Genomic DNA, 27,218 nt, shown 5'->3' with positions numbered 1-27,218 from the left:
ATAGAGCAGGAGGGAAGGGTTAGATAGATCTTAGAGCAGGATAAAATGTTGGCACAACATTGTGGGCCGAAGGGCCTGTACGGTACTGTAGTGTTCTATGTTCTTAGATGGGGTAGGCAGATGAGATAGCAGAATGTAACTAAGCCATTCAACCCAACCACATCTTGATGTTAGCTTTCCATCTTGGTTCTGTAAACCTTAATTCATTTACTCAACTAAAAATCTACAACCTCTGTTCTAAAGTTTTCAATTGATTCCCATCAATAGCTTTTCCCTGGAGAACTAGGTTCTAGATTTTCACCACCTTTTAAGTGGCGGTGTGTTCTGACATCATCACTGAGTTGCTTAGCTCTAGTTAAAAGTTTACTTCATTGTTCTTGTCTCTACACCGGTGAAAATAAAGTACTATGTACCCAAAAGTATTTTAAATAATCTTAACCTGATCAATTAGGGCACCCCTCCACCTTGCACGCCAAAATACACCACCTTAGTCAATGCAGCACATCTTCATAATTTAATCCCTTTAATCTCAGAATCATTCCAGCAACTCTTCACTGCATCCTTTCCAATATAAACTTTCTGGGATTAATTGGCCAGAGTCAAAAGACTCCACTCCAAATGAGGTTTCAGCAGAGCTCTGCAAGAGTGGTAATGTAAGTCCCACTCCTTTGAATTCCAGACTCGTTGGCCTTTTATATTAATTTCTGTCCCTGGTGGCTGGTGATTTCACAATTCCATAGTCAAACAGAATAATACAGAAGGCACATGCACAATAATGGAGCGGGTGTTACTACTTTTCATATGACTGGCTGCTTTGAATTAACTCTACTCAATTTATGCAAAAAAAACTCTGGACTCCAGTGAGGATGTCATGTTCATATTAAAATTAGTCAGCATTCATTAATTGTGTTTGTGCTTTCTTTCAATTGACTGATTGAAAATTGCTTTTATCACAGCAGGCAAGATCAGGAACTACAGCACTCACCTGAAGGCTTCAGCCAGAAATTGTGCATTTGCAATTTAAGAAATTACCAGTTATAAAAAAATGTATTATTCTGAATCATTTCTAACAAGGGAATGTTTTTATTTAAAAATATTACAGCAAGTTTATGATTTTTTTTAAAAAATAGTAAATGACCAAACCTTAACTTTTTACACAAAACATAATTTAGGATTGTTAAAACTGCCAATATCATTCTCAATTGGTGAAATGAAAAACAAGTGGGGTCTGATGCTAATTTAAACTAACTTTTTGAATTGCCTAGACCTTGGCATCAAAATGTTGAATTAATTTGAGTTAAAATTAACTTATAAATATTTTATTTATTTTCATTAAATAGATCAAACATAATTGGTAAGATCACATAGATGAAAGTTACTATGCAGTAGCTTCTCTTAAAGGTCAATAACAGTACTGAGATTTTAAATGTACATTAAATAGTTGAACAGCTGCTTCTGTTTCATGCACTCTAAATAAAAAAGACAATTAATTCCAATCTTATAACCATATAAACCTTTAATATGGAACAAAAAGTGCAAAGTAGAAGCCATCATCCCAGTGACAATTCCTTAAAGTTTTTAAAAGCCTTGAATGGCACTAATTACAGTACATAAGCAGAAATCAAGAGTCTAACAATTATTTTACATAAATTTAACATGATAACAACTTTCTGTTGGCATATTTAGAAATTTAATTTACACCATTTTGGAAAAAAAGCAATGCATCCCAGAACTTGTGACAACAATATAAATAACATCGCAAATTTGCCAAAGGCAATATTATCCCTTTACTCTTTTTTTTTGGACCATTACTTTTTTTTTTGTGGCCAGGAAAATTGGCAGTCAACTCCTGTCCATGTCCTTTCTGTTTTCGCCCTCTTCCTTGTGTGATTGCATCTGGCCTATGCTTGGTTTCTGGCTCCACAGCACTCTAAAAACTTAAATGTAACGTTATTTTGCTTTAGCTGGGATGACTACCCTTCACTTGTTCCCAAATGGTTCTAGTCCAGTTTTGATTTCCAGGTATAGAGACGGAGAGGAGGGCAATCATAGATCCTCATCATGGATCACGACATAGATCAGTGGGAATACTTTAATTAACAATGTCTTCCTTTAAATTAAAATTTGCAATAAAGACTAAATCCAAATGAAATATCCATAGAGGTGCAAAGATGGTATTACTCTCCATATTAAATAAAACTGGAATTATTTCCCTTTGAATAAACTGAAAGAAACATTTGACACAGAATTTTATGGAAAACAATTGACTATGATCTGGTTATCTGTGTGTTAACCGTATGTCATTTTGTTTGATAACAATTCTAACCTTACAGATTTTCTTTCCATCACCACAAATTTACACTGGCAAACTGTGATTCAGAAGTGATGTTGCAACAAAATAACCCTTGGATAAAGCTCAAAAAAATTTTTAAAAAACACCCTGCAAGTAGCATTGCTATTCAATGAAATTAGCCGATTTAATAGCATCAATAAGAACAAATTTTAAATGATTAATAAATAGAAATAGTCAAAATTAGTATTTTGCAGTGTTTTCTCATAAAATGTTGGCTTCCATTCCCATCTGAGTAAGTAACAAATAAAGTAAACTTCTATAGGAATAAAAATAAAAAATATAATAAACAAAAGTGATGAGTCAAACTAGACATAATTTATAGCTGTTCAGGCCAGGTGTTCAAAGGCACTACCCTTATAGGTCAAAAACATTTCAAAATAGATATTACTTCATTTTATTCCCAGATTTGTTTTATTAGGAAAATTTGATTTTCAACCAATAGGAGCAAAATTTATTTTGGTAAAAGGTGGCCAATAGCAGGGAACCCTCCCCACCATTTCACTCTACATGTTAAAGCCTAGCTACCCTTCCATAGGGAAGTCAATTTTGTCTAGAATTCTGAAACTACTGATTTAACAACTCAGTAACTAAATGTTAGGGAAATGGTAAGTGAAAAGTTTGTAATTTAATGAAAAGAACAAATTCCTCATTTTACAGTATCTAAGAAAGGTCCACATACAAAAATATTCCACCGTCAGAGGAATTTCAAAGGTGGAAGTTGTCCCACAGTTATAACAAATAATGATGGGCTACAAACCCAGTCATGGATGTAGATTATCCCAACGTCAGTTGTGAACACTGAAACCTTCTTTGGTAAGGTTTATATTTTATTTCTCCCCAAAACCTCATTTTTCAGCTCATTTACAGGGTTTACAAAACACAACATTGAAAAGTATTCTTTTAAAAAAATAACAGGGTCTTAAAACTAGGGGAGGCATTAATAATAATTCTACATTTTCTTCCAAAATGGCAATGTCATACAGAGACAATATCATTCTACTGATCAACTGGAAAATGGGCAGCTTCAACAAACACCAGAAAATTTAATTTTCTCCGATTTTAACATCTCTTATCAGGCTTTGTGCCATCACTGGAGACATATTTTCACTGGTGGCAGTTTTTTGGCTATTCACCCTCAAAGATTATCCAAGCTAAGCCCAATATCACCATTCTTAATGTCTACAGATATGAACCTATAGCAGTAATTCTAAATAACAACTTTGCTCTTCTTCACTCATGTGAGTTATGTCCAATTGTAGTACCCCTGCCCCCAAATGCCATCTTGGCTGAAATAAGTCTCTGCAGCACAGTTCATGGACTGAGGTTTGCTGACTTGAATGACTAAGAGATAAGAGATTATCTCAGAGTTTTCGATACACTATCTACTAGAGACAGTGGTGCATGCAATTAGAAAAAAAGCATTGATACAGCTATTCAATTTAAAAAAAGAGGAAAAAAAAATCAGAATTATTCTGAACTAAGATAATGTGAACTTACATGATCTAGTGTGCTTGCACCAAAGCAGGTTGACCAATTCCACAAGTTGAAATTAAGTTCCAGGAAGTTTCTTATTTTCCTTCCCACTCCTGGGCCTTCACCTATGCAAGACTATAATATCTTTTAGGAATGTACAAGTGGAGTTCAGATTATTATCCAGATTTCCTAAACCACCCATATTATGCATTTCATAGCAACAACACTCATTAAAGAAACAGAGCTGAGTAAGGAATTGTGATGTATGTGGAGCAGTAACACTGTTAACTCAACAGTGTTACTGCTCCACATACATCACATTTTAGTCTTTCAACCAGAAGCATTCACTCACCTAAAATCAAAAGCATCATTCTCATATGTCCACAATTACATAAATGATGAAGACATTTCAATCACCTATATGCATTTTAAAGCCTAATTCAGGCATTGCTTTCTTAAGTGCAAGATTTTTTTGTTATAAAACACTATCTGATTAGAGACACAGCAACAATCATTTCATACAATGAAACAGGTACTACTGTACAATTACTTTGAATCTTGTGTGTGATAAGCTCTCATGTCATATGTTATGGGAGAAACATCATGGTAGAGATGTCTTCCCTTGGAACTAGGATTAAGGCAAAGCAGATTGCCTCTAATAGAACATTATAAATTGGCATTCAAATATGGAATAATATTGGCACTGGAATTGTAGAAGTCAGTAGAGCATCCTAGAGATTGAAGGATGCTAGTGTATAGTAAAATAATACATATGCAATATAGATTGGCACTAGTATACATCATACTGAATTCTGAATACCAGAACATTTAAATGAAACACACTGATAAGTCAAAAGGTGTATGGAATGTACAGCACTGTATAGAAAGGAAATAAGGATTTCCAAAAGTCTGCATGTTACAGAAAAGGATTTTAAAATAACTACTTCAAACAAGTTGCGGGTAAAACCTACTGGCATCAAAATCTTAAAGGAGCAGTCAAGACAATGTAATAATGCTCAAGTCACTTCTTGTCCAATTACCACCCAAAAACTGGCATAAATAAAAGTTAACATTATAACCTTAGTAGGGTAAAATACCAATGATTTGGATATCCTGCTAGCATTGTACCCAGTGTCAGGTACAGCGACAGATGTAATAGTGAATCTATCCCACCATCCCCGCACTTTTCACGGACAACACATTAGTAACATAGCTGGCAGAGATCAGTGTTTTGTAGGAATGTTCATCTTTCCCAATTGTTTTGTAAAAGGAAATGTGTCGATTTGTCTAAAATATAAGAGTTTGATTTTTTTAAGTAGTGCAATTAACTGTTCAACTATTGCAAGTACTATATTGGGAATATTGACTTTTTATGAAAATATTGGTAAAATATATATCAGTAAACTAACAGTTTTGAGAATAATTCAGGCCACAGTTATTAGGTTTGGTCAGTTGGTTTCTTAGCTGGTAATTATAAGAAATCCATATCCGTAAATTTAATCCACAGGAGGAGCAGGAGGTTCTTGCCTTGGATTCTGGAAGATAAATTGGATGGCATTAATTACAAATCATTACCAGTATTAGTTAATTTGAATATTTTCACAGTATGCTGTCAGGATTCAAGTGGCTTCATAAATAAATACATGAATACATAAATAGATGCGTGAGTGAAATGAACTGGTCCACTATTACCTGTGCTTGTAACATCCTAGAAAAAAAATTACAAAAAAATGCCTTTCCCAGTTATAAACAATGTAGAGTAAATAAACAAAGGATAAGATACCATTGCACACTGTTGACTTTGAAGGGATACAATCCCCCTTTTCTGATGTCTAACAAACTGAAACAAGTTAAGTTAAAGCATGAATGAAGCAAGGAAACAAGACTGGCTTCCAAGTTATTACAAGGATCAAACAGGAGAATGGCTAACATAGTGGATTAAAATACTATGTAAAGTATCTGGTATTGTGTGTGTGCCAACTACAAATTAAACACACAAAAATCCTGTACTTGTCAAACCACCTCCTGACCAAATTGTGACAAGTGCAGAGATAGCCATTTCCCCCGTTGCACCTACAATGATGAAACACCCAAAGTTTTTAAAACCAACCTGGATGCAGAACCAGGTGGAGTAGCAGTGCTCCTCTAGGCCTGCATTATCGCTGCCAGCCCTCATTTGCTCCCTCCTGATTATCTCCTCAAACCACCTTCATTCCCTCAGCTGACCTACCTGGCCAATTTTACTTTTTTCCTCTGAACAATCAACTGTCTCTTAGTGTCCTTTTAACAGACTCAAGAGGATCAATATTACTTTGGCCTCTCTCCCCTCAATTTAGCTGCTGATAAACCCTCATCTATCTCTTTCCTGCCTCTAAACTTGATTATTCCAACATAATTGTGGCCAGGCTCCCTCATTCTACCCAAATCATTCACAACATGTGCCAGTGTATCCCAATTTGCATCAAGTTCCGTTCACCTATCTCTTCAGTGCTTGCTGACCCATGATGGATTCCGGTCAAGGAATGCCTTTTCAAATACTCACATGGCTTTACCCCTACAGCATTCTGTGACATCTAATTTCTTCCAATTCTGGCCTCTATACATACCCAATTTTAATTGTTCCATTAACTGGTTGTGTGCCTTCAGCTGCCAAGGCCTGAAGTTCTGGAATTTCCTTCCTAACCTTTCTGCCTCTCGACATCTCTTCCCTCCCTTAAGATGCTCCTTAATACCTTCCTATTTGAGAAAACTCTTGGTCACCCGAGCTAACATCTCTCTATGTGCATTCATGTTATATTGTGTTTTGATAATGGTCTTGTCAAGATAATGAATCTTGGAACATTCATTAACATTAAAGATGCTGCATAAATGCAAGGTGTTGCGCTTCACATCTGAAAACTGATGCAGCAAATTCCAAGGCCTATCTTCCAAAAACAAAATCTTGTTGGCACAGGACAAATGAATGTGGGGCTACCTTGTTTGTCAGATTCAGAATCATTGTTATTGAATAACAAACATGGATCTAAAACATCAGAAATATCCAAAATGCTAGCTAATGCAACGGTGAATTTGGTCAACATAGTGATTCAGAAGACATGTATATTTTAACTTTGCTGTTGTGCAATTAAGCTGTACCAACTTACATTGTGTGGCCCATGTGATTTTCCACCTGTTGGATATCCTCTCAGGCTAGCAGGTCTCATCAGGAACAACACAAGGGCAATGATCATCCAAGCCATCATAATCATAGAAAATGTCAGACTGCCATCATTGGTAGTGTTTGGTCCAGGTACTGGAGAGAGAGAATGGATCTTGAAATTACTGCTCCAAAAGATGTTGTGGTACAATTTAACCTAACCAGCCCCTGGAAAATATGCAGGGTCAGGTGCAACATTGGTTTTACACCCTTTTTGATGTTACTTCCAACTGAAGACAAAGAAAAATTATACGGGTTGCGGTGTAAAGCTGCTTTCCACCCAATCTTGTATTAGTTATTAGCAAATTAGTTTAAAATTACCCCCAATGTTCTTAAATCAGATACATGTGCATCTATGAATGCTTGTGTGTAGAGATGGGAAAGGATTGAATTACTTATGTCAAGTAGACAGTTTCCAGGTTTTTGTTTGAAAAAATAATGAAGATGCTTCACAGACATAAGTTAACTTTATCCAATAAACTGCATCACAGCAAGTATGAATTGTATTTGAAGTTAAGTACATACAATACACGTATGTACTAAAACTCAAATACAATACACATATGTATGTACTGGGAGAATATGTACCAACTGGCAGTATATTCTACAGATCTGGTGAAATCTGGGGATCAATTTAGTAAACTCTCCCAATGATATTTTTCCACATCCAATTATGTTTTCTGACCAATAAAACGGACCTGAAAATATGAAACCAAACTAATTAAAGAAACAACTGCACAAGCTTGTGCATTCACATTCATTGAAATACATGGAATGCAATGTATAAAGATAGGATTTCTGGCTCAACCAGCCTTTTCTAGTGTTTCTGTTCCATTCAGTTTCCAGAGTCTTTCCTTTTTTCATACCCTGTTATCATACCCTAATATTCCCCTATTCATCACATACTTACCTAACTTTTTCTTAAATATATCTCAGCTATTCATCTCAACCAACCTCCATTATTGTTATTTCTGCTAGCTCACCACTCTCTAGGTAATGAAGTTTCTTAATGCCTTATTTGATTTCTTGGTGACCATCCTACGTTTATGGTTTCTAATCAGACTCTTCCTCACAAATGGTAAATTTGACATATCTGCTTTATCATAATCTTCCATAATTTTCAAGATCTCAGTTAATTCACTCCTCACACTTCTGCTTTCAAGAGAAAAAGAAATATATCCAACTTGCTCTTTCCTGATTGGTACTAATGATACAAGATTACTTTTCCTCTTAATCTTTTTGCATCCTCTCCAAAGTAGCCCTTTAGTAATGTCTGGAACTATATATAGTCCTCCAAGATTGCAATTTCTTTGTTAATGTTGGGTCAAAAATCACGGAACTCTCTCCCAAATTGTAGGATGAGTTTCACTGCACATGTGCCTTTCATGTTTTCAGGAAATTCCAGTGTTTCACAACTATGTTTGGAACACAGCAATCAATTTGTTCACCAGGTCCCACAAATAAAATAAGATAATGTAAAAGACCCCAAAGAAAATTAATGATAAAGGGAGAAAGGAAATAGAAAGAAGAAAATGAAGTACGTTTGAGGTCTGGTATCTGTTGTGGTCACAAATGTAGGGAAACATGGCAGCTAGGTTCCAAATGCGATTAAGCCCTGGTAACATTTTAGCGGTCTCAACTGAGGGATAAATATTAGCATTGACACTAAGGGAATTCCCATGCTCCTCTTCCAAACAGTGACATGGAATCAAGTAAAAGTGGGCTCACAGTTTAAATTCATATCCAAAGATGACACTTCTGACATTGCAGCATTCATCAATAGCACACTGAAGTAAGTATTAGCCAGGATCTCAAGATCAAGCCTCTGGAATGAAACAATGCCACAATCTTCTGCCTTGGGAGAGAAAGCAATACTACTGCCAATTAACAATGGTTCACAATATTGATTAAACTGAAGAGGGAACATCTCTTAAGTCTTTTCAATTCTGATTCACATATATTAATTGTTCTTATACCTGCTTGCTTGAACCAAGAATTTAAGTCACTTATGCCTAATGCCGTCGAATGCAACAATTACCTTTATTACAAAAAGGGAATACAAGATTACCTTGTAATGTTTTTTGCATTAATTCCACAGTATTAGAACTGCTTTCCTAATTGTTTAACTCATTGACAGGATGACCTCCTTTACAGCTTATCTCCACAGCAATTCTCCCTCTACCCGATCAGATATTCCCTTCATCCTGTCAGTCCTTCTCCTACCCTCTCTGCAACTTAAAACCAACTTATTTTCTCTCTTCCCCAGTTCTGACAAAGGATCTTTGACCTGAAACATTAGCTTGGTTTCTCTCCTCAGATACAGCCTGACCTGCTGAGTGTTTCCAGCATTTATTACCTTCCTATGTTAATTAATTCGCTGCTGGTGATAAGGCAAATAGAGCCATAGGATCTTAACAATACAATGACTATATTTTGTTTGAATCACTCTCAAATTACTTTCTATGTTTAAAACACAGAAACATAGAAAATAGCAGGAATAGGACATTTGACCCTTCAAACCCACTCCACCATTCAATACAATCAAGGCTGGTCATCCAAAATAAGTACCTTGTTCCAGTTTTCTCCCCAAATCCCTTGATCCCTCCAGCTCCAAGAACAATCCTTCTTGTAATATAGTTAATGATTTGGTTTCAACTGCTTTCTGTCATAAGAGAATTCCACAGGTTCATCACCCTCTGGGAGATGAAAATTTTGCTTGTCTCAGTCTTAAATGGCTTACCCCTTGTCCTCAGACCATGACCCTTGGTCCTGGACTTCCCAGCCATCAGGAATATCCTTCCTGCAACTAATCTGTGCAGTCTTATTAGAATTATTCTAAATTCTAGTGAACATAAGCTTAATTGACCCAAACTCCCTTCATACACCATCTCAGGAATTAGTCTGGTGAACCTTCACTAAACTCCCTCCATAGCAAGAACATACTTCCAAGGAAAAGGAGACCAAAATTGCACATGATACTCAAGGTATGGTTTCACCAAGGCTTTGTACAATTGCATCAGGACATCACCGCTCCTGTACTCTCTTGCTACGATGGCTAACATACAATTTGACTTCTCAATTGCCTTCAGCAACGGGTGCACAAGGCCACCCAGGTCACATTGAACCTCCCCCTTTCTCATTCAGATAATAACCTCCATTCTTGCTCTTGGATCCTACACTTCTGTACTCCGAATTGACTACTGGTTAGAGAGTCTTTCAATGTTCTTTTTGATTACCTTCCTGTCAAGTACCTTGGGATATTATAGTAAGAAAACTTTAAAATACAAGTTGCTATTGTGGTGACAGTGGTAGAGTAATTGCTTCATGTGAAGAACTTGACCATTACTATTGCCTAAACATTATGGTCTAAGCAAATGGAGTATTCAATGAGCAGTCTAATAACTCCCAGGGCAGAATGATGTGGAAAAGTACAACTGTGATGATCACCCTACTCTTCCAATTACATCAGGCCACGATTGCAAGTTTCAATTCCTAGATGTACAGTATGTCTTATGTTCATATCAAAACAGAGGTTTCCACACGTAAAAATTATTCAGAGAACTATTCATTTGTAATACTATTCCTTTTTATAGCATGAATTTAAAATAAAACAGCATGTTCACCATGAGGACAGTTACTTTGTGAGTACAGGGGCTGCCCGGGTTATGAATGACCTGACTTACTGAAATCTGACTTTACACAAATTCTCCCATACATTTTTAAAGTATTTTTCAAGCTAATACTGCTAGTAATAAAATGCTTCATGGTATTCAGTAATGTCTTGATACACTATATATTCCATTAATTTAATTTTGGCTAGTGTTAGGGTGATTATTAAATGAAAGAACTACAGCAAGTTATATACAGCAATACGATGTGGGTTACTATAGAAAACACACATTTCTGACATAGAGAAATTGGCTTATGGACAGTTCTTATGAACAGAACTCTTACATAGCCCAGGGGATGTCTGTACACCTGGTAACATATTGGCAGTAGGAAAGGGAAGACTGATTCCCAATATGAAGTTCAAGATTACTAATTCCTAACCTGCAGCTGAGTAAATTTTAATATGAATAACTGAAGATCAATGGCCTTTAACATCTGTGACCAAAATTTGCGCAATTTGACTGACTGAATTTAAACTAAAACGGAACTTACATTCTTGCAGACACTCGTTGTCTGTGCAATAAGATTGTGATTGTCGCAGCTGAAATACAAGAGAAAAGGGAAAAAAACTTATTTCTTGTGAAACACAATAAAGTAGATGAGTAGATTATTTATTCTCCTTTCTACTGTAAGTAGCTTAGATCTATATTCAAAAAACAATTGTAGCTTAATACAATGACTGCTGTAATTAGAATGAGGGTTCCTGCAATTTCACAATCTCATCAGGAATCTTCTAGAAATGTTACTCTTCCACAGAATTTGGGGGAGGGAGTGAGAAAAAGCCACTGAACATGATGGTCATTTGATCTCTAATTCCCATTCTCAAGAAAAGACCCAAAACTCCAGATTGGTGGAAGCTCAAATTGAAAGTTGAAGAATTATTTCTGGAATTTACATTATTTTTGGGAAAACTGCTTGCAATAGTGAGATACAGCCTGAGGGTGCCACAAATATGGTTTGGTGGACCCAGGAGCACATAGATAAAGTGATGCTGAAAGCAGGATTGGCCACAGCACTCCCCCTCAAATGCAAGGAGTAAGATGCTCCTGGGGGTAGCTATGCATTGAGCAGGTATGGCTCATATCTTGCTGCACCTCTGCAGTTAACCAAACTGAACCATTTTCCAGTTTATCTGGAGATTGAACATGGATTGCATCAGCAGAAACGTAATGTACCTACCAGAGAAAACAAAATGTACCCATTATGGTCCTTATCTCTTGTGTGTGGCTGCATCCATCTGTGCACAGACTCTGGGATTGCGAACATCAAGTGGTACTACATCCTGAGGTTCTCTGTCCCTGGTGTTGTGAAGGATGGGTCTGACCATGTTGCCATAGAATTCCTTTCAGCTGAACTGTGCCATACCACCTTATCCCTCATTGAATACTTTTGAGCACAATCAGATAGTGATCTGTACTGAATGTCCTCATAGCCTTGCAGGAAAAGGAGATGATGAATCCTGCCAAATGCTTTCCCCAGCAAACTGTTAAAGTCATTTGACAGAACGCACCACCACCAGAACTTTCAATCAAGCACCAAGACCTTGCTTGGTTGATGCTGAGCATGCCCTCCCTGCCAGATCCTTCATGTTTAGCTGGAAAGTCACTGTCACTGCACTTGGCAGCTGTGCTGGGAATGAGTCATCATCCATCTTTTTTTGGAATCTGCATCTGTCAAGAAGGTCTGGACAGAGATGCAGTATTTTTGTTCGTCGAGGTTCATCTCAAGCAACTGTATAATCTGGGCCTCTGCTCCCAGGAACACATACGGAGACAAACACCAATTGCTGCTGGAAGATTCTTAATGCAGAATTAAGAATTTTTTTTGTTAAATAACTGATCAATTAAGAAGTTATTTTAAGAGTTTTTAGAATACATCTGGAAAAGCATCTTAAGGGCTGGTTAGAAATACTCTATAGCATATACATTTTAAAAAGTTGGTTAATGGACAAAGAAACAGAATCATATGGAAAAATTGGAAGTGGCACATATACAAGGCTTCGATTTACAGGGAACCTGGTTCTGAATTTAGCAGAATGGATAAACAGATGGTTAAATGTAACTTCAAGGGATATGAAAAAATACCAGATAAAAAGAGTTTTATGACTCTAATCTGCCACAGTCTAAATGAATGATAGATTTGGCTCAAGCCACTGAGTTATAGACTCCTAAATTATGGACTAGTCCACAGCAACTCTCAGCTTGGCCTGCCAATTCTGAACACTTCAGAACTGAGGTTTGCATATTCTACCACACAAGAGGTCAAAAGTGTTTTGGGCTCTTTCTCCAGGATTAGCTGTTATAACAGTAATTGGGTATGATGGAGGATTAGAGTTGTGGGTTAGTTTGCTATGGAGAGGATGCAGGGCCAAGGAGCTGAGAGGGATCAGAGACACGAGAGGGAGCTCAGGTAGAGAACACTGGCAGCAAGGAAGGGGTTGGGTGATCAGAAATGATGGAAAGGTAAAGGTAAAGATACACCCACCCCGGCAGTGGGCCAGGTAGGTTCCAGCCATTAAACTAATGCCAAGACAAACTTCAACCAGCCAGTTGAGGCCAAAGGGAAGTTTTGCATATTGCTTGTTGTCCCTGTGAATGTCTAATAGACTCCATGCCCCAGAGCATCACCTGTATGGAGGTGCTAATAGAAATTTCTGCCTGTCTTCGAGGCTAAACAGTCCATACCTTTTCCTATATTGGTAGGAAAATAAAGAATTAGTGAACATATACAAGGCAAAGGCAATGGAGGACGGTGATAAAATGACATAAGGTTGGAGGAGAGGGAATTCATATGCTAGAAAAGGCCACAGAAATGACCAATATCACTTTATAAGTAGGAGCATAAAAAATAAATCTGTAGTAAAGGTAAACTTGCACACAATCATTTAGGCCAGTTAGTGCGTTGCTCAGAGCATCATAAAAAGGACATCGAATCCTGAGAAAGTATTTGGCATAGATTCATACATCAAGATAATGACAGAGATGGGCAATTACAGCTTTAAAGGAAAGCCAAATTACTGAAACAATTTCCACAGGATAAGAGATGAACACGATTTAATGTTAAAATTAAGAAGTCAGTAATTCAACAACAATAGGGAGTGAATGAGTAAAGAATGTAGGAGAAATTCCTTTACGTGAAGTACATTCAATGCTTTGAAAGCACTCCTGCAAAGTATTCCACAAACTTTGTTCTAACATCACATGGTCACTGATTTCTTTGACAATGTAAAGTCCTTATCACGCACTGTTAACAGCGTCTGCTTAGTTAGCTCAATCTGACATGCCTGGAATTCTGTAGGGGTGGGGGAGGCAGACTGTGACAGTTCAGGGGGCAGAGGCACGAGGTGATTGGCTTTCAAAAATCGCAACCATCTTCCTGTCTGCCAGGGACCACATTCCTAGAGGAAAGATTCCTCTCCACCCCACCTGTCAGTTCTCATTGATAACAATTTCTCCAGAGCTTCTTCATTCGACTCTCATCATCTCTCTACAATTCAGCTACTGTGTCCTGTTTGGATCATGGCTGTCAGGGGATCCAATGCCAATTATTCACAGCTGGACCCAAATTGACCATCAGCGAGCAGGTTATTAGATTTGACACTTTTCAGGTTAGTGCCAATGTTGGCTATAGTCATGGTTTACTCTGAGGTACAAGTCTACGACACAGGAGAAAGCACAATTTCAGGGTCCACAGACTCCCAGATCGAATGCTCCCAGCCATTTCTCAATTATTCTGTAGAGTGAACTGAATTGGCTGAAGATTGACTTCCACTTCAGGGGAACATCAAGATGAATTATCTACGCAGCACCTCAAACCTCCGCTTGGCTGAACTTGGCCTCACCCTAAACAACTTCTTTTCTCTCATTTCCTACAGACCAAGGGTATAGCCATGGGCGCTCGCATGGGCCCCAGCTATGCCTGCCTTTTCGTTGGCTAAGTTGAACAGTCTCTGTTCCAAGCCTACTCTGGCCGCACTCCTCAACTTTTTCTCTGCTATATCGACGACTGCATTGGTGCCACCTCTTGCAACCGTGCAGAACTCGACAGTTTCATAAATTTCGCCACTAATTTTCACCCGGCTCTCCAATTCACTTGGACTATCTCTGATACCTCTCTCTCCTTTCTCGATCTTTCCATCTCCATCTCAGGAGTTTCCTTATCCACCAACATCATCTACAAACCCACTGACACCCACAGCTACCTTGATTACAGCTCTTCTCACCCTGTCTCTTGCAAGGACACTTTCCCTTTCTCTCAATTTCTCTGCCTCCACCGCATCTGTTCCCATGATGAGGCTTTCCACTCCAGGAATTCAGAGATATCCAACTTCTTTACTAACCGTGGCTTCCCCCCTACTGTGGTCACGAGGGGTCACACCCACATCTCTGCTCCCAACCCCACCCCTCCCAGACCCAACAGGGATTGGGTCCCCCTTGTCTTCACATTTCATCCCACCAGCCTACATATCCAACACATCATTCTCCGCCACTTCTGCCATCTCCAACAGGACCCCACCACCAAGCATATCTTCCCCTCCTTTCGCAGGGACCGCTCTCTCATGACTCCCTAGTTCACCCCTCCCTCCCCACCTATCCCGCTCCCACCCTGGGAACGTTCCACTGCCCCTGCCACAGGTGCAACACCTGCCCCTACACATCCAGGGACCCAAACAGTCCTTTCAGGTGAGGCAGAAATTTATCTGCACCTCCCTAATATCATCTACTGCATTCGGTGCTCCAAGTGTGGCCTCCTCTACATTGGTGAGGTCAAATGCAGACTAGGTGACCATTTCATAGAACACCCGCGCTCCATCCATAACCGTGATCTGCATCTCTCAGTTGCCAGTCACTTCAACTCCCCCTCCCACTCCATCACTGATATGTCCTCGGGGTCCTTCACTGCCAGGAGAAGTCCCAACACAAGCCGGAGGACCACCACCTCATTTTCTGCCTTAGGACCTTACAGCCTAACGGGATGAACATCAAATTCTCCCACTTTAAGTAAACCAATCCCACCCCCACCCCCCCCCCCATCATCATGCCTCTTCTTTTCTTCCCTTTCCCAGCCTTTTTCTCCTTGCCATTTTTTCCCTCACCTTTTCCTCTCCTCCCCTCCCCCATGCCATCTGCCTCCATACCCTTGACCCATCCCCCAGTGGATCTGCTCTCCCCTCCTCCCCCTCACCTGCCTATCACTATCTCTTACCTGCATCTACCTATCACTACCTTGTGCCCACCCCACCTCCCCTCTTTTGTCCACCTATCACTGCTCTGCTTATCCCCCCTGTATACTGGGCTTTCCCTTTTCCTATCTTCAGTACTGAAGAAGGGTCCTGACCCAAAACGTTGACCATCCACTTTTCTCCATGGATGCTGCCTGACCTGCTGAGTTCCTCCAGCATCTTGTTTTTTTTTCCCCAATCAAACTGAAGATGGTTGCAATTACTTACGTCTGGAGTTTCTCACACAAACATGGATTTCAGGCATACTCATAAAGCAGTTTTCTGAGTGTTTAAATATCCATCATTATTCAAAACTGGATTTTGTAGGACCTATATTATCTGCTGGGTCTGGGATAGCTTTCTTTTGTACACAGTGTACTGCTGCTTCATGTTTATTTTATTTATTTACAGGATGTGGGCAGTGCTGGTTTCAGTGCCTCTGCCAAGTTGTGTTCAAAATGGACGAGTACTGAGGAAGGAGAAGGGTAATAATCAATGGGTCTTTGTTGATATGTCTAGCCAGGGGACAGGATGTACAAAAGACAGTGAAGGCTGGCTGAAATGAACAATTCCACAGGTACGATAATGTGATGCCATTGCGTGCCAAGGTTGTGGCGAGCTCTCCCAATTTACATATCAGTCCCCACATGTTTGTGGAGGAGGACATAGCAGCGTACATTTCCAGTGTTCAAATTACACTACAGCAGCCAGGATATTTAATTAAGTAATTCTGAAATAAAAGGCTGGGTCAAAACTGTATAATCCATTCTGCTTTATTGTTACTGTACTTGTTGGTAGCATTTTGGTACATTAAGTGGATTGCTATGCCACCTCTGAAGATAGTTAAGTGTCAACCACATTGCTTTGGTCTGGAGTTGCAGTTGGGCCAAACTAAGTAAAGTCAACGGATTTTTTCTCCTTAAAAAGACCTTAGTGGGTGGGTTAAATGATGAAGAATCATTGTCTTGAAACGTTAACTGTGTTTCTCTTTTAATAGAATGCTGCCTGGCCTGCTGAGTATTTCCAGCACATGGTTTTTACTTTACAACTGTTCAGAAGTCTCATGATCTTCATTACTGCTAATAGCCTTCTATTCCAGATCTACTTAATTAAACACATTTTACTTCACATTTCACTACTGTGGCCAGGAAAGTTATGTTGCTTGTAAGCTTCTATAACTACTACGTACCCCGGTTCAACGTGCGAGTACATTAATCCTTACACATTATGGATCAACTGGAAGCTTCAAATGCATGATTCATTTCTTTTCCCCTAAAGTGTATACATCTTCATACGTTTCTGCATGAATTGGATCTGCCCATCCAATATCGACAACATGGGAATGGGCATCATACCTAACCAGTCAAGTTGGCAATTATTCTCCGCACAAGTGTAAGCTGTATTTTCAGTGACCCGATTTCCTCCCATTTCAGTTTATTCCAGTTTTCATCACTCTATCATAGATGTTGGTATGCTGTTACAATTATTTGTTTGATTAATTGCTGGAAAAGGAAATTCTTTCCAGCATTCCACACTTCATAACTCCCTCGTATAACAAAAAAAGTTTCTCATGCCACTTGTACATTTAATTTAGTACCTGTACTCTTAATCAAGAATGCAGTTACTACATTTGCAATTGATACAATTTTGGGAGGGGAATGGTCAATATTGAAAAGGACTACAACAAATTACAGAAGAACATTAATAAGCTTGTAGAATGGGAAAACAAAGGACAGATGAGGTTCCACAAAGATAATGTGCAAAAGTAGTACATTTTGTAGGAAGAACAAGGAAGGTGCATGTCTAAATAGGGGAGAGGAACAAAAGGGATCTCAGATTACAAATACACACGACAAAAGTTGCACTACTGGTGGTAAAGCCATAATGAAAGCAAACCAAGAACTAGGGATTATTTTCAGAGGAATATAATTGAAAAGCAGGAAACTTGCACTAAATCTGTGTTAAACCTTGGTTAGACTATAATCAGAGTACAGCATACTGTTCTGGTCACCATATTATAGAAAGGAAATAGAGTTAATGGAGGAGGTGCAGAAAATATCTACAGCAACAATACCAGTATTGCAAAGATATACATATTGGGAAAGGATAAACTGATTGGGTCTCTTTTTCTCTGAAGAAAACTGAGGGGTAACGTAATAGGGATCTTTAATACCATGGAAGATTTTGATGCAGTGGATAGAGAATGTTTTCACTTTCAGGGAAGGACAAATCTAAAGTCTATCAACAAAAGAAAGCCACCAAGAAATCCAGTATGGAATTCAGAACAAACTTCACCCAAAGAGTGGCGCAAATATGGAATTTACTATTACAAGGAATGATTGCTGCAAACAGTACAGAAGCCTTTATGAGGAGGCTGAACAAATATACAAGGGAGATTTAGATGGGAGAAAGCTCAAGTGGAGCATAAACACTGACACAGGCTGATTGGCCCAAATGGCCTGCATCTGTTCTATGTGTCCTATGTAATCCATTGTTCTATAATTATTCAACAAATGGCTACAGTCTGCTTCTATCTGCCTCATCTCATCCACTCATAATTTTAAAGACTATGAAATTACCCAATTTCCACACATTTTCAAGCCATTCTTCACATTGTATTTCCTACTACAAGGCAGCAGCCTAGTGAATTCACTTCAACATTCTTCCAGTAGCGTGGAGCCTAAAACTTAACCCACAACTCCAATTTGCAACAACATGTAGTGTAAATAATATACAAATATAAATTCAATGAAAAACTATGCAATTTCCTAAGCCAGTTGATCCTTCAACAGCAGGCTTAATTAGCACCATAGTTTCCCCTCTACAATAGTTGAGGGGGCTCTCAACTGCACCTCAATTTTCTGTACTTCTATTCTCACATCCTCTTCCCCTACACAGAGCAAAGATAAGATTCCTCTTGTCCTCACCCCACCAGCCTCCACATTCAACAGATCATCCTCCATAAGTTCCACCACCTTCAACAAGATGCTACCACCAGACACATCTTCCTTCCCCCCACCTTTTCAACATTCCAAAGGGACTGCTCCTTTACAATTCTCTGGTTTGCTCTTCCATTTCCACCAACAAACATCTACTTCTCACAGTACCTTCCCATGAAACTGCGGGAGATGTAAACCTGCCCTTTTAGCTCATCTCACCATCCAGGGACCCAAATAGTCCTCCTAAGTGAAGCAGTGATTCACTTGCATTTCTTTCAATTTAGTGCACTGCACTTCGTACTCACAATGTGGTCTCCTCTATACTGGAGAAATCAAATGCAAACTGGGTGACCACCTTGCAGGACACCTCCATTCAGACTGAAACGACGACCCTGAGCTTTCACTTGCCTGGCATTTTAATTCTCCATTCTACTCTAACCTCTTCCTTTGGATTCCAACGAAGCCCAATGTAAGCACTGTAACTGGTCAGTTCTGATGCAAGGTCATCAATCCATCACATTCTCTCAGTTTTCCTATCTCTCCACAGATGCCACCTGACTTGCTGAGTATTTCCAGCATTCTCTTTTGTTTCAATTTTCTCAAAAGGGTATTGTTCAAATATTGTTTTTTTTAAATTTTCTCCTCTACCCTCATTCATCTTCCCTATTTACACCTCCTACAAACAGTTAGGTACAACGTACAAGCATTCACCACCATCTCTTGGATAGTATCAACAGCATTTGTCTCATCTGGATTGTCCTGATCTTCGCCCTATCACAGACATTTCCTTTGTTCTGTCTGCCTCATTCCCTACTTTGCATTTAAAACACACGTCTTCTCATTTTTCCAGTTCTGATGGGACTGATATGAAATGTTAATTCTGTTTCCCCCTCCACAGATGATGTATCCCCAGTATTTTCCATTGTTATTTCAAATTTCCAGCATTTGCTTTTTGTAGCACCCAGTCAGATTTATGCCAAAATGATAAATATACTGATAGCCAAGCAATATAACCTTAATGATTAAATTTGGAAAAACATAGAAGATACAAGATCGTGAATAACAACTGTATTTTCCAATTAGCTGCAAAATTACTAGACATTGCTGCAGTTCTAGCATCAGACTAGAGTGCAAGGGTCAAGGCTGGTTCGCTTCCATTCATGTGTAGAGAAAATATGCTAGCCACCACCCAATCAGAAGCTGTTTAATCAGGAATTAGTAAAGTTGCTGTACTGGAGAGAACAGCATTGTAACTTTTCCTGTAGTTGGCAAGTTCTATGGTACAGACTGCTATAATCAATTCATTCAGGTCCACTGGTAGTTGGTCAAACAGAAGGCTCTTGCAGCACTAATTTACTTTTTGCTACAAAGAAGCTAAAGCCAACAAGACCTTTGCATCGACTTTTGAAGGACAAGTCAAACAGCTTGTCTGTGTGCAAAATGGCTGCCACATTTCCTAAATTTAAAGCAAATATGTTTCAAAAATATTTAATTGGCTTTAAGGTACATTGGAAGATCTTCACTTCTCAGGTCATAAAAGATGTTTTTATATTTGTTTACCTTGTGAAATCTTTACTCACAAATATTTGTTGTGTACAGTAATTGCCTGCACATCCGATATCACACCCTGAAATTCCACAAGGGTTCAGCCAATTATTTGCTGTAAAACAGCTAGAACTTGCAGGGATGCAATTGAACAGTCATATTCATCGCGTTATTGTTGTTGCTCCAGGAGTTCCAGAGTTATGGCGAGAAACCACTAGAACCCTTTAAAATTTTGTGGCCCATGTTTAATTTAACTCATTCTTTAACTCATCATGGGCCCTGTTTGTTTTAGCATAGCATCTGGACATTTGCCAGGCACAGATGAGACAACTCAAACTGCAGAGAACACAAACCTCTCCTGTTGCCTTTACATGTAATTTTCTACCAAGAACATTAATGCAGTGAAATAAACAACAGGACAACTTCCATCATCTTACTGATTGTACAGGTCTGCTGTTGATCATTCTGTAGCTTTACAAGTCTGAAAGCTACTGATAATTTGTTTATTTTGTTCTGAATTAATAGTAATTATCCAAATTTTGCTGCAGATTTTTAGGAACTATGTCACAGGAACTGCGTGGCACAGATCAATAGATATTTAAGTATCAAGGAAATCAAGGGAAAAACAAGTGCGGGTACAAGATAAGCAAATGCATCAAGGTACAAGGTAAACAATGATCTTATTCAACAATTTGAAGCAGGTAGAGAGGACTAAATAGCCTACTCCTATTTCTTACATTTTTACATTCAGAATTGCTTTTTCACTCCAAGCTGACAAGTCAAAAGGAAACACTCCCTTTCAGGTTTCAGTTCCTCATTTACTGAGACCGACACAAAAGTTATTATCTATCTCCATTTAGCTTTGTTCTTCCTTTCCTTTTGACTCAAATGAGAATCTAATATTTACTTATGCAATATTTCCATTTTTACAGATGCAAAATTTACACAAGCAAATCCTCTCCTGAAACAATGAATAACAAATTCTCATGTTCATCTGGTTCCAGCAGTCAAAAAAAAAAGACCAGAACTGTTTTAGTGCAAATCAAGTATCATTGAACATTCAGCACAAACAGCATGTGACCTTAACACATGTTTAGACAGAGCTGCAAAGACTACTCTGCTATAACCAAGAAGCAAAGAACTGTATTTGCCAGAAATCTAAAATAAAAATAGAAAATGCTGGAAATATTCAGGCAAGTCAGGAAGCGTTGTAGAGAAACTAGCAGAGTTAATATTTCAGGTCAATAATTTTTCATCAGATCTCATTGACCTGAAACATTCCAACATTTTCTGCTTTTAACTTCTCCATTGTAAATACACAAACTGACTATTCAATCACCCAGAGCAACAAATGACTCCTGAAATTGGAAGTAATAGGAATTTAAGATGCAATCTGCAAATACTCAGGAATTGGTTAAAAGAAAGAAAATTCAGAAAGTTGTATCTAGGAACAGAAAAGTAGAGTGGTGTGCCTTCTTATCAAAGCTATTAGAAATGTAACAAAGAATTTAAACTCATTTTACCAGGTGTTTGAACAGGCAGAAACCAGCTGAGTCAAACAGGATCTTCATGAATAATTATAAACTGGGATTTTATAATGACATTAGGTTTCCAATGTAATTGTAGTGCCTAAACAACACATGTTATGAGCTCTGAACTGTGCAAAGAAAGTACGGATCTCTGCTGCCATCCCCTTGGAACCATGAAATCCTTCTGTGAACCCTAAACTCAGTCCTGAACACTTGGCAGCAATTTTCACTCCTTAGCCTCGGTAACTGGTGAAAGAAAGGGAATAAAGCAAATGAAAAAAAAAGTAACTTCCTGTAGCCCTCATGGTTCAGCCTTACCAAGACCAGCCTCTGGCTGAGATAGCACAGTGGCCATAATGTGATAGGTGTCACCATTTAAAAATAATGGGCTGCCCACTTAAGGCAGAGAGGAGGCAAAAATGTTTTCTCTCAGATGGTAACGAGTCTTTGGAACACCCTCCCTCAAAGGACAGTGGAAGCAAAGTTTTGAATGATCTTTAAGCAGAGATAAGTAGTTTCTTGATGAACAAAGGCATTACTGCGGGTAGTAGGGAATGCAGAGTTGAGGTCATAGTCACATTTGCCATGATCTTATTCATTGGTGCAGCCAATTCAATGGGCCAAGTGGCCTACTCCTGCTCCTACTTTATACATTCATATAGAACTTTACATTGTTTAAAAGGGATGCAATTCAAAGAAAACGGTTGTAATTCAAGCAGAAACTGTGAAAGTATGAAGGGCAGGTTGGCAACGATAGATTGGGAAATTACATCATGACAAAAGTCAGGCAATTGACACATTTAAGGAAATAATACATGACTTGCTACAAATATGCGAATCCATAAGGCGCACAGACACAACAGGAAATGTCCAACCACTGGTTAAAGGAAAAATTAAAGACAGCATTAAATATAAGAAAAAGGCTTAGAACATTGCCAGAGGAAACAGTAAGCCTGAAGATCAGGAATGTTTTAGGATGTATGGATTTCCATGGGTTATGTAACAAGGAAAAGACTAGCAAGGACCAATGTAGAGGTACAGGGATGGGAGAATTTGTAATGGGGAATAAGGAAATGGTAGAGGAATTAAACAAATACCCTGTGTCTATCTTCCCGGAAGACACAGAACACCTCCCAGAAATACTGGAGAACCAAGGCTCCAATGCAAATGGGGAAGTAAAATAAATTAGTATTAGCAAAGAAATGCTACAGGAAAAGTTAATAAGCCTGCAAACTGATAAATCCCCAGGATCTGATGATCTACATCCTAGAGCTTTGAAAGAGCTGGCTACAGAGATGTGGATGGCATGGATATCGTTGAGCTCAATGTATACAAGTAAATGAAGAAACACTTTGTCATTTTACCTGAAAAGGAACTGGGAATTCACTGAAATGATGACAATGTAAAAAAATATGGTTTCTATTTTCCCTATTTTCTGCTTTTGAGACTTTACAATATTGGTAACATGTCAAAGATGATAAATTATAACAAAGTACAATATAAATTTTTTTTCTTCTTTCTCAAAATGCTAAGAGTATGTGGACTTGTTCATCACCAACACTGAGAGGACCACTTAGCTGCTTCTACTGCTTGTCTACCTTCCACTAGTCCATCAAACCAAACTGCTAAGGATCCCCCAGCTCCAGCTTCAAACCTACATTTTTCTCTAGTTTATTCCCCTCATCTCCCTTCACACCCTTTCCAAGCTCACCTTATTCATGAACCACAACTCCTACACCTTTGACCCCCCTGCTGCTAAGCTGTTGGCTTCCCAGTTTCCCTTCTTGACCTCCATTTTAGTGGATATTCTCAACAGTTTTGTTTTCTCCTATTCTTTACATCTGTCGTTATCATCCCTCCAAAACAAAGCCTTGACTTCATCATAACTGCAGAGGCAAAACAAAAAAAAACACCCCTTCCAGTCTTTTCTCTTTCAAAAGTCCTTGAACATTTGTAATCTCCCAAATCTATGACTATCTTTCTTGAAGCACGTTGTTTGAATCCTCCTATTCAGGTTTCCTCCCTGCTAAAGTACTGAAACAGTTCTGATCAAAATTACCAACAACATCCTATGTGATTGTGACAAAGGTGATCCTAATCCTTCAATTTATCTGTAGCTTCTGTTATGGTTGACCCCACTGTTCTCCTTTAATGTTTTGCCAGTGTTAGCCAGCTGGGCAGGACTACACTAGAGATCACCTGCAATAGTTTTTCTTCCTGCACTCACACCGTCACTTGTGGAGTTCTGGAATATTTTGCCCTTGGTCCCTTCCTATTTCTCATCTACTTGGTATAAACAAAGAACCAGACTGATTACAACCTAGATATTGTACAACCCTAAAGAGGAGCATGAAAGCAAATAATTACACCAATACCAAGACCAACTATTTTCAACTCTGCAATATCACTCACACTCTGTCCCTGTCTCAGTTATTTGTTTCTGAGAATTCTCATCCATGACTTTGTTACCTTTGGATTTGGCTACTCCAACTCACTCGCAGTTGGCCTCCCTTGTTCTACTCTCCATAAGTTTATGATCATCCAAAATTCTGCTGTCCTAACAACTAAATATCATTCATTCATCAAAGTCTAATAGAAGATAATTTTAAAATTCTGACCTTTAACTCCAGTGCTATAAAACTCAGATATCTTCAGTATTCCAATATTGGCCCTCTCATCACCCAAATTCAAATCACTCCAATACTGGTGATCATGCCTTCTGCTACCAATGCTCTGAGCTGTAGAGTTCTAGCCTCAGCCTCTAATTCCTCCTTTGAGACAACTCCAAATCTCCTTGGCTCACTGTGAACCTTGGTAAATAAACTCCTGTAACGTGTCTTGGGGTGTTCTGCTATGTCAAAAGGACATCAATTAATATAGGTTGTCATTACTGTTTTTTAAAATCATATACAAGTGGTGTTGAACCTTGATTAGAAACATTTCTATCATCCTTTTAAATGACGGAGAATTGTTTACGCAATACTTGATTATAGGGTCCAACTTCTTACCAAATTTATCAGCCTTCTCATAGCATATTCATGTGAGCAGATGCATTCACAAGGGTCAAAACCTCCTTCTGCCATTATAGGATAAAGGTTCTCCAGCCAGTCTCTGGTAACTAAATCAATGAAAACAATTATAACAGAATTTAACAGGGGCAGTCCTAATTCAATGTATAATTTACAATTTAAAAAACCCTTTGTGGGTTCTTAATCAGCAAATATTTTGAAGTACAAAAAAAAACTACACATTGTATATAGAAACTCATGACACCAACTCATCTCTTAACAAATCGTTAAATATTCAACCAGCTTACGTGCTTCACCTTCATTGGTTCGATGTTATGCAATGGATAGAAACAAGATGCAAATGTTAATCTGATACCCAGCTTGTGCCAGATTCCAGTGATTAGAGGTGCAACAGTGCTGTCACCTTCATATGATGCAAAAAAGATTAAGATTCATTTAGTAATTTGAGATTTTTTTTAAAAATGTTCACTGTGCTATTTTTCATGATGTGCAATTGTACTATTGATTTGCTGCAATTTTTAAACACATGAGAAAGGAGCCCCAGACTGATTACAAGAAAGTAATCTAAATCACTGGGTTCAGATGACCACTGGAATTATTGCCATTTGGCATTTTGTTTTTCCTTCTTTATCCCTGTCATTCAAGTGTGAAGAAAGCTTAGCAGTGATGAGGTTTTATATTGAAATGTCTATTGCTGTTGGAACAAACAAAATTCTAGTTTGGAGTGCTAAAATCACAAATGAATTATCCAAGCGATTTCTTTTATAAAATCAAAAAATCAGACATATGTTTGGGCAATGCTATTGCAGCATATGTTCATCTCTAGGATTTGCCATTCATCTGTAGTGTTCAACTTATGGACTTTATCAGACTTGGACAGGATGCATTACATTTGTACAGTCTCGAGTCACAAAACAGTAGCAATTATCCACCACTTTTCTAAAAAAAAAGTGGTTTACGTGTATAAAAAAAACTGATAATCTCAGATCACATTTCTACTGTATTAAATGGGATGTGAAAAAAATTGCAGTAGAGGCAATACAAGCAAAATAAAGACATTTGCATGGTGCACTGAAGCTTTTCGAAACAGCTGCACAGTATGTAAATACCTGGTCATCTATTTTTAAATCAACTTCTCCATCGGAAGTATAATCTAAATAGAAATTAATGACTTTCACTAGTACTTTTTGAAATTCACTTGCTAATATTTGTGATTTTACCATTCCCTGCAATAGTAATATCAGTGTTACCTTTATTTAAACAATTCCATGTATTACTGATCAGAAATTGACCAGACCCATAAATGCGCAACAGAAATTCTTTATGAGCATTCAGGAAATTTAAAACTGAATAATTGATTAACTGCCATCCAAATTGTACCTGGATTTGGGCTTGCGTGAAAAGGAAGACATAAAGCAAGTCAATACGTAAAGTTAACATTACAAACTGTCGTTAAGCATGTCACTAATCTAAAACATGCTTTAGGTTCGTGAGGCAATTGTTGTAGAAACAGAATTAACAGCTCGTACTTTATACAAAATCTTGAACGTATCATATGTAACATTCTTCTAAATTGAATCTGTCAACTGCTGAACACCGGGGGAAAAAACGACAAGAAAGGGAATGTACATTGATGGTTTGGCTAATTTATTCAATAACACAGCCTCAACATACACAAAGCCGGATCACACTTTTTAAATCGAGGAATCTGCGAAATTATACGAATTTTAAAGTAAACTTCCGTCAACAAAGCCAAGTTTAGAGAACGTAAATGCTAAAACAACCTGATAGGAAATTTTTAAAAATCGGTCAAAATAGAAGTAAACAAAACTTGAATTTTTCATCCCGAATTATTTGATCGCATCTAGAAAACACAATGACGATAATGACATTAACAGCCCACAACACATGCACCAAAAGCAAATCATAAAATGGGGATCCCTTCCGATGTGACGGTGATTTGTTTACAAGGCGAAGTCTCTTGACTTAAATGCATTCCTTCCCCTCCCCCCCTTCGAAGGATCGAGCTGATCGGTTCCCAGCGGCGACATTGGCCGTGGCACAATCCCCAGCCAGCAGGGTAAGACTCCTGCACTGCAGGTCGCTCCGGGCTCGCAGTCTCTTACCCGGGCCCGTGTTCTGGGAACCTGCCCGACAATCCGTCCGCCCCGGCTGCACCTCGCCACTGTTTTGACACAACGACCACCAGCCGTGTACGTCACAAGGAGGCGGAGCCGCGGTACCCGGATCTATGCCACCTGGCC

At 38.5% G+C, this 27,218-nt stretch overlaps 1 protein-coding gene across 1 annotated transcript; it reads right to left on the bottom strand.

Moving 5' to 3' along the window:
• Positions 1-1,498: 1,498 nt before the first annotated feature.
• smim14 (small integral membrane protein 14) lies at positions 1,499-27,218 on the bottom strand. Its single transcript, XM_052042385.1, has 5 exons — positions 27,081-27,218; positions 24,934-25,043; positions 11,184-11,232; positions 6,970-7,118; positions 1,499-5,361 (listed from the first exon to the last, which is right to left on the bottom strand). Exons 2-5 carry the CDS (start codon positions 25,006-25,008, stop codon positions 5,323-5,325), a joined length of 312 nt encoding a protein of 103 aa, XP_051898345.1. The 5' UTR covers positions 25,009-25,043; positions 27,081-27,218; the 3' UTR covers positions 1,499-5,322.

This window comes from Pristis pectinata, chromosome 2, assembly GCF_009764475.1.
Source record: "Pristis pectinata isolate sPriPec2 chromosome 2, sPriPec2.1.pri, whole genome shotgun sequence".
In the NCBI taxonomy this organism is placed as follows: Eukaryota; Metazoa; Chordata; class Chondrichthyes; order Rhinopristiformes; family Pristidae; genus Pristis; species Pristis pectinata.
Note: the sequence above shows the minus strand (reverse complement) of the source record. Positions and strands in the feature narration are given on the sequence as shown.

Excerpts from the sequence above, each read along its gene's own strand:
- smim14 (XM_052042385.1), bottom strand. The coding sequence starts at position 25,008 with ATGGCAGAAGGAGGTTTTGACCCTTGTGAATGCATCTGCTCACATGAA. Across the intron at positions 11,233-24,933 it reads TGAGAAGGCTGATAAATTTG|CTGCGACAATCACAATCTTA; the intron begins GTAAGAAGTTGG and ends CTTGTATTTCAG. Across the intron at positions 5,362-6,969 it reads AATCACATGGGCCACACAAT|AATCCAAGGCAAGAACCTCC; the intron begins GTAAGTTGGTAC and ends TTTATCTTCCAG.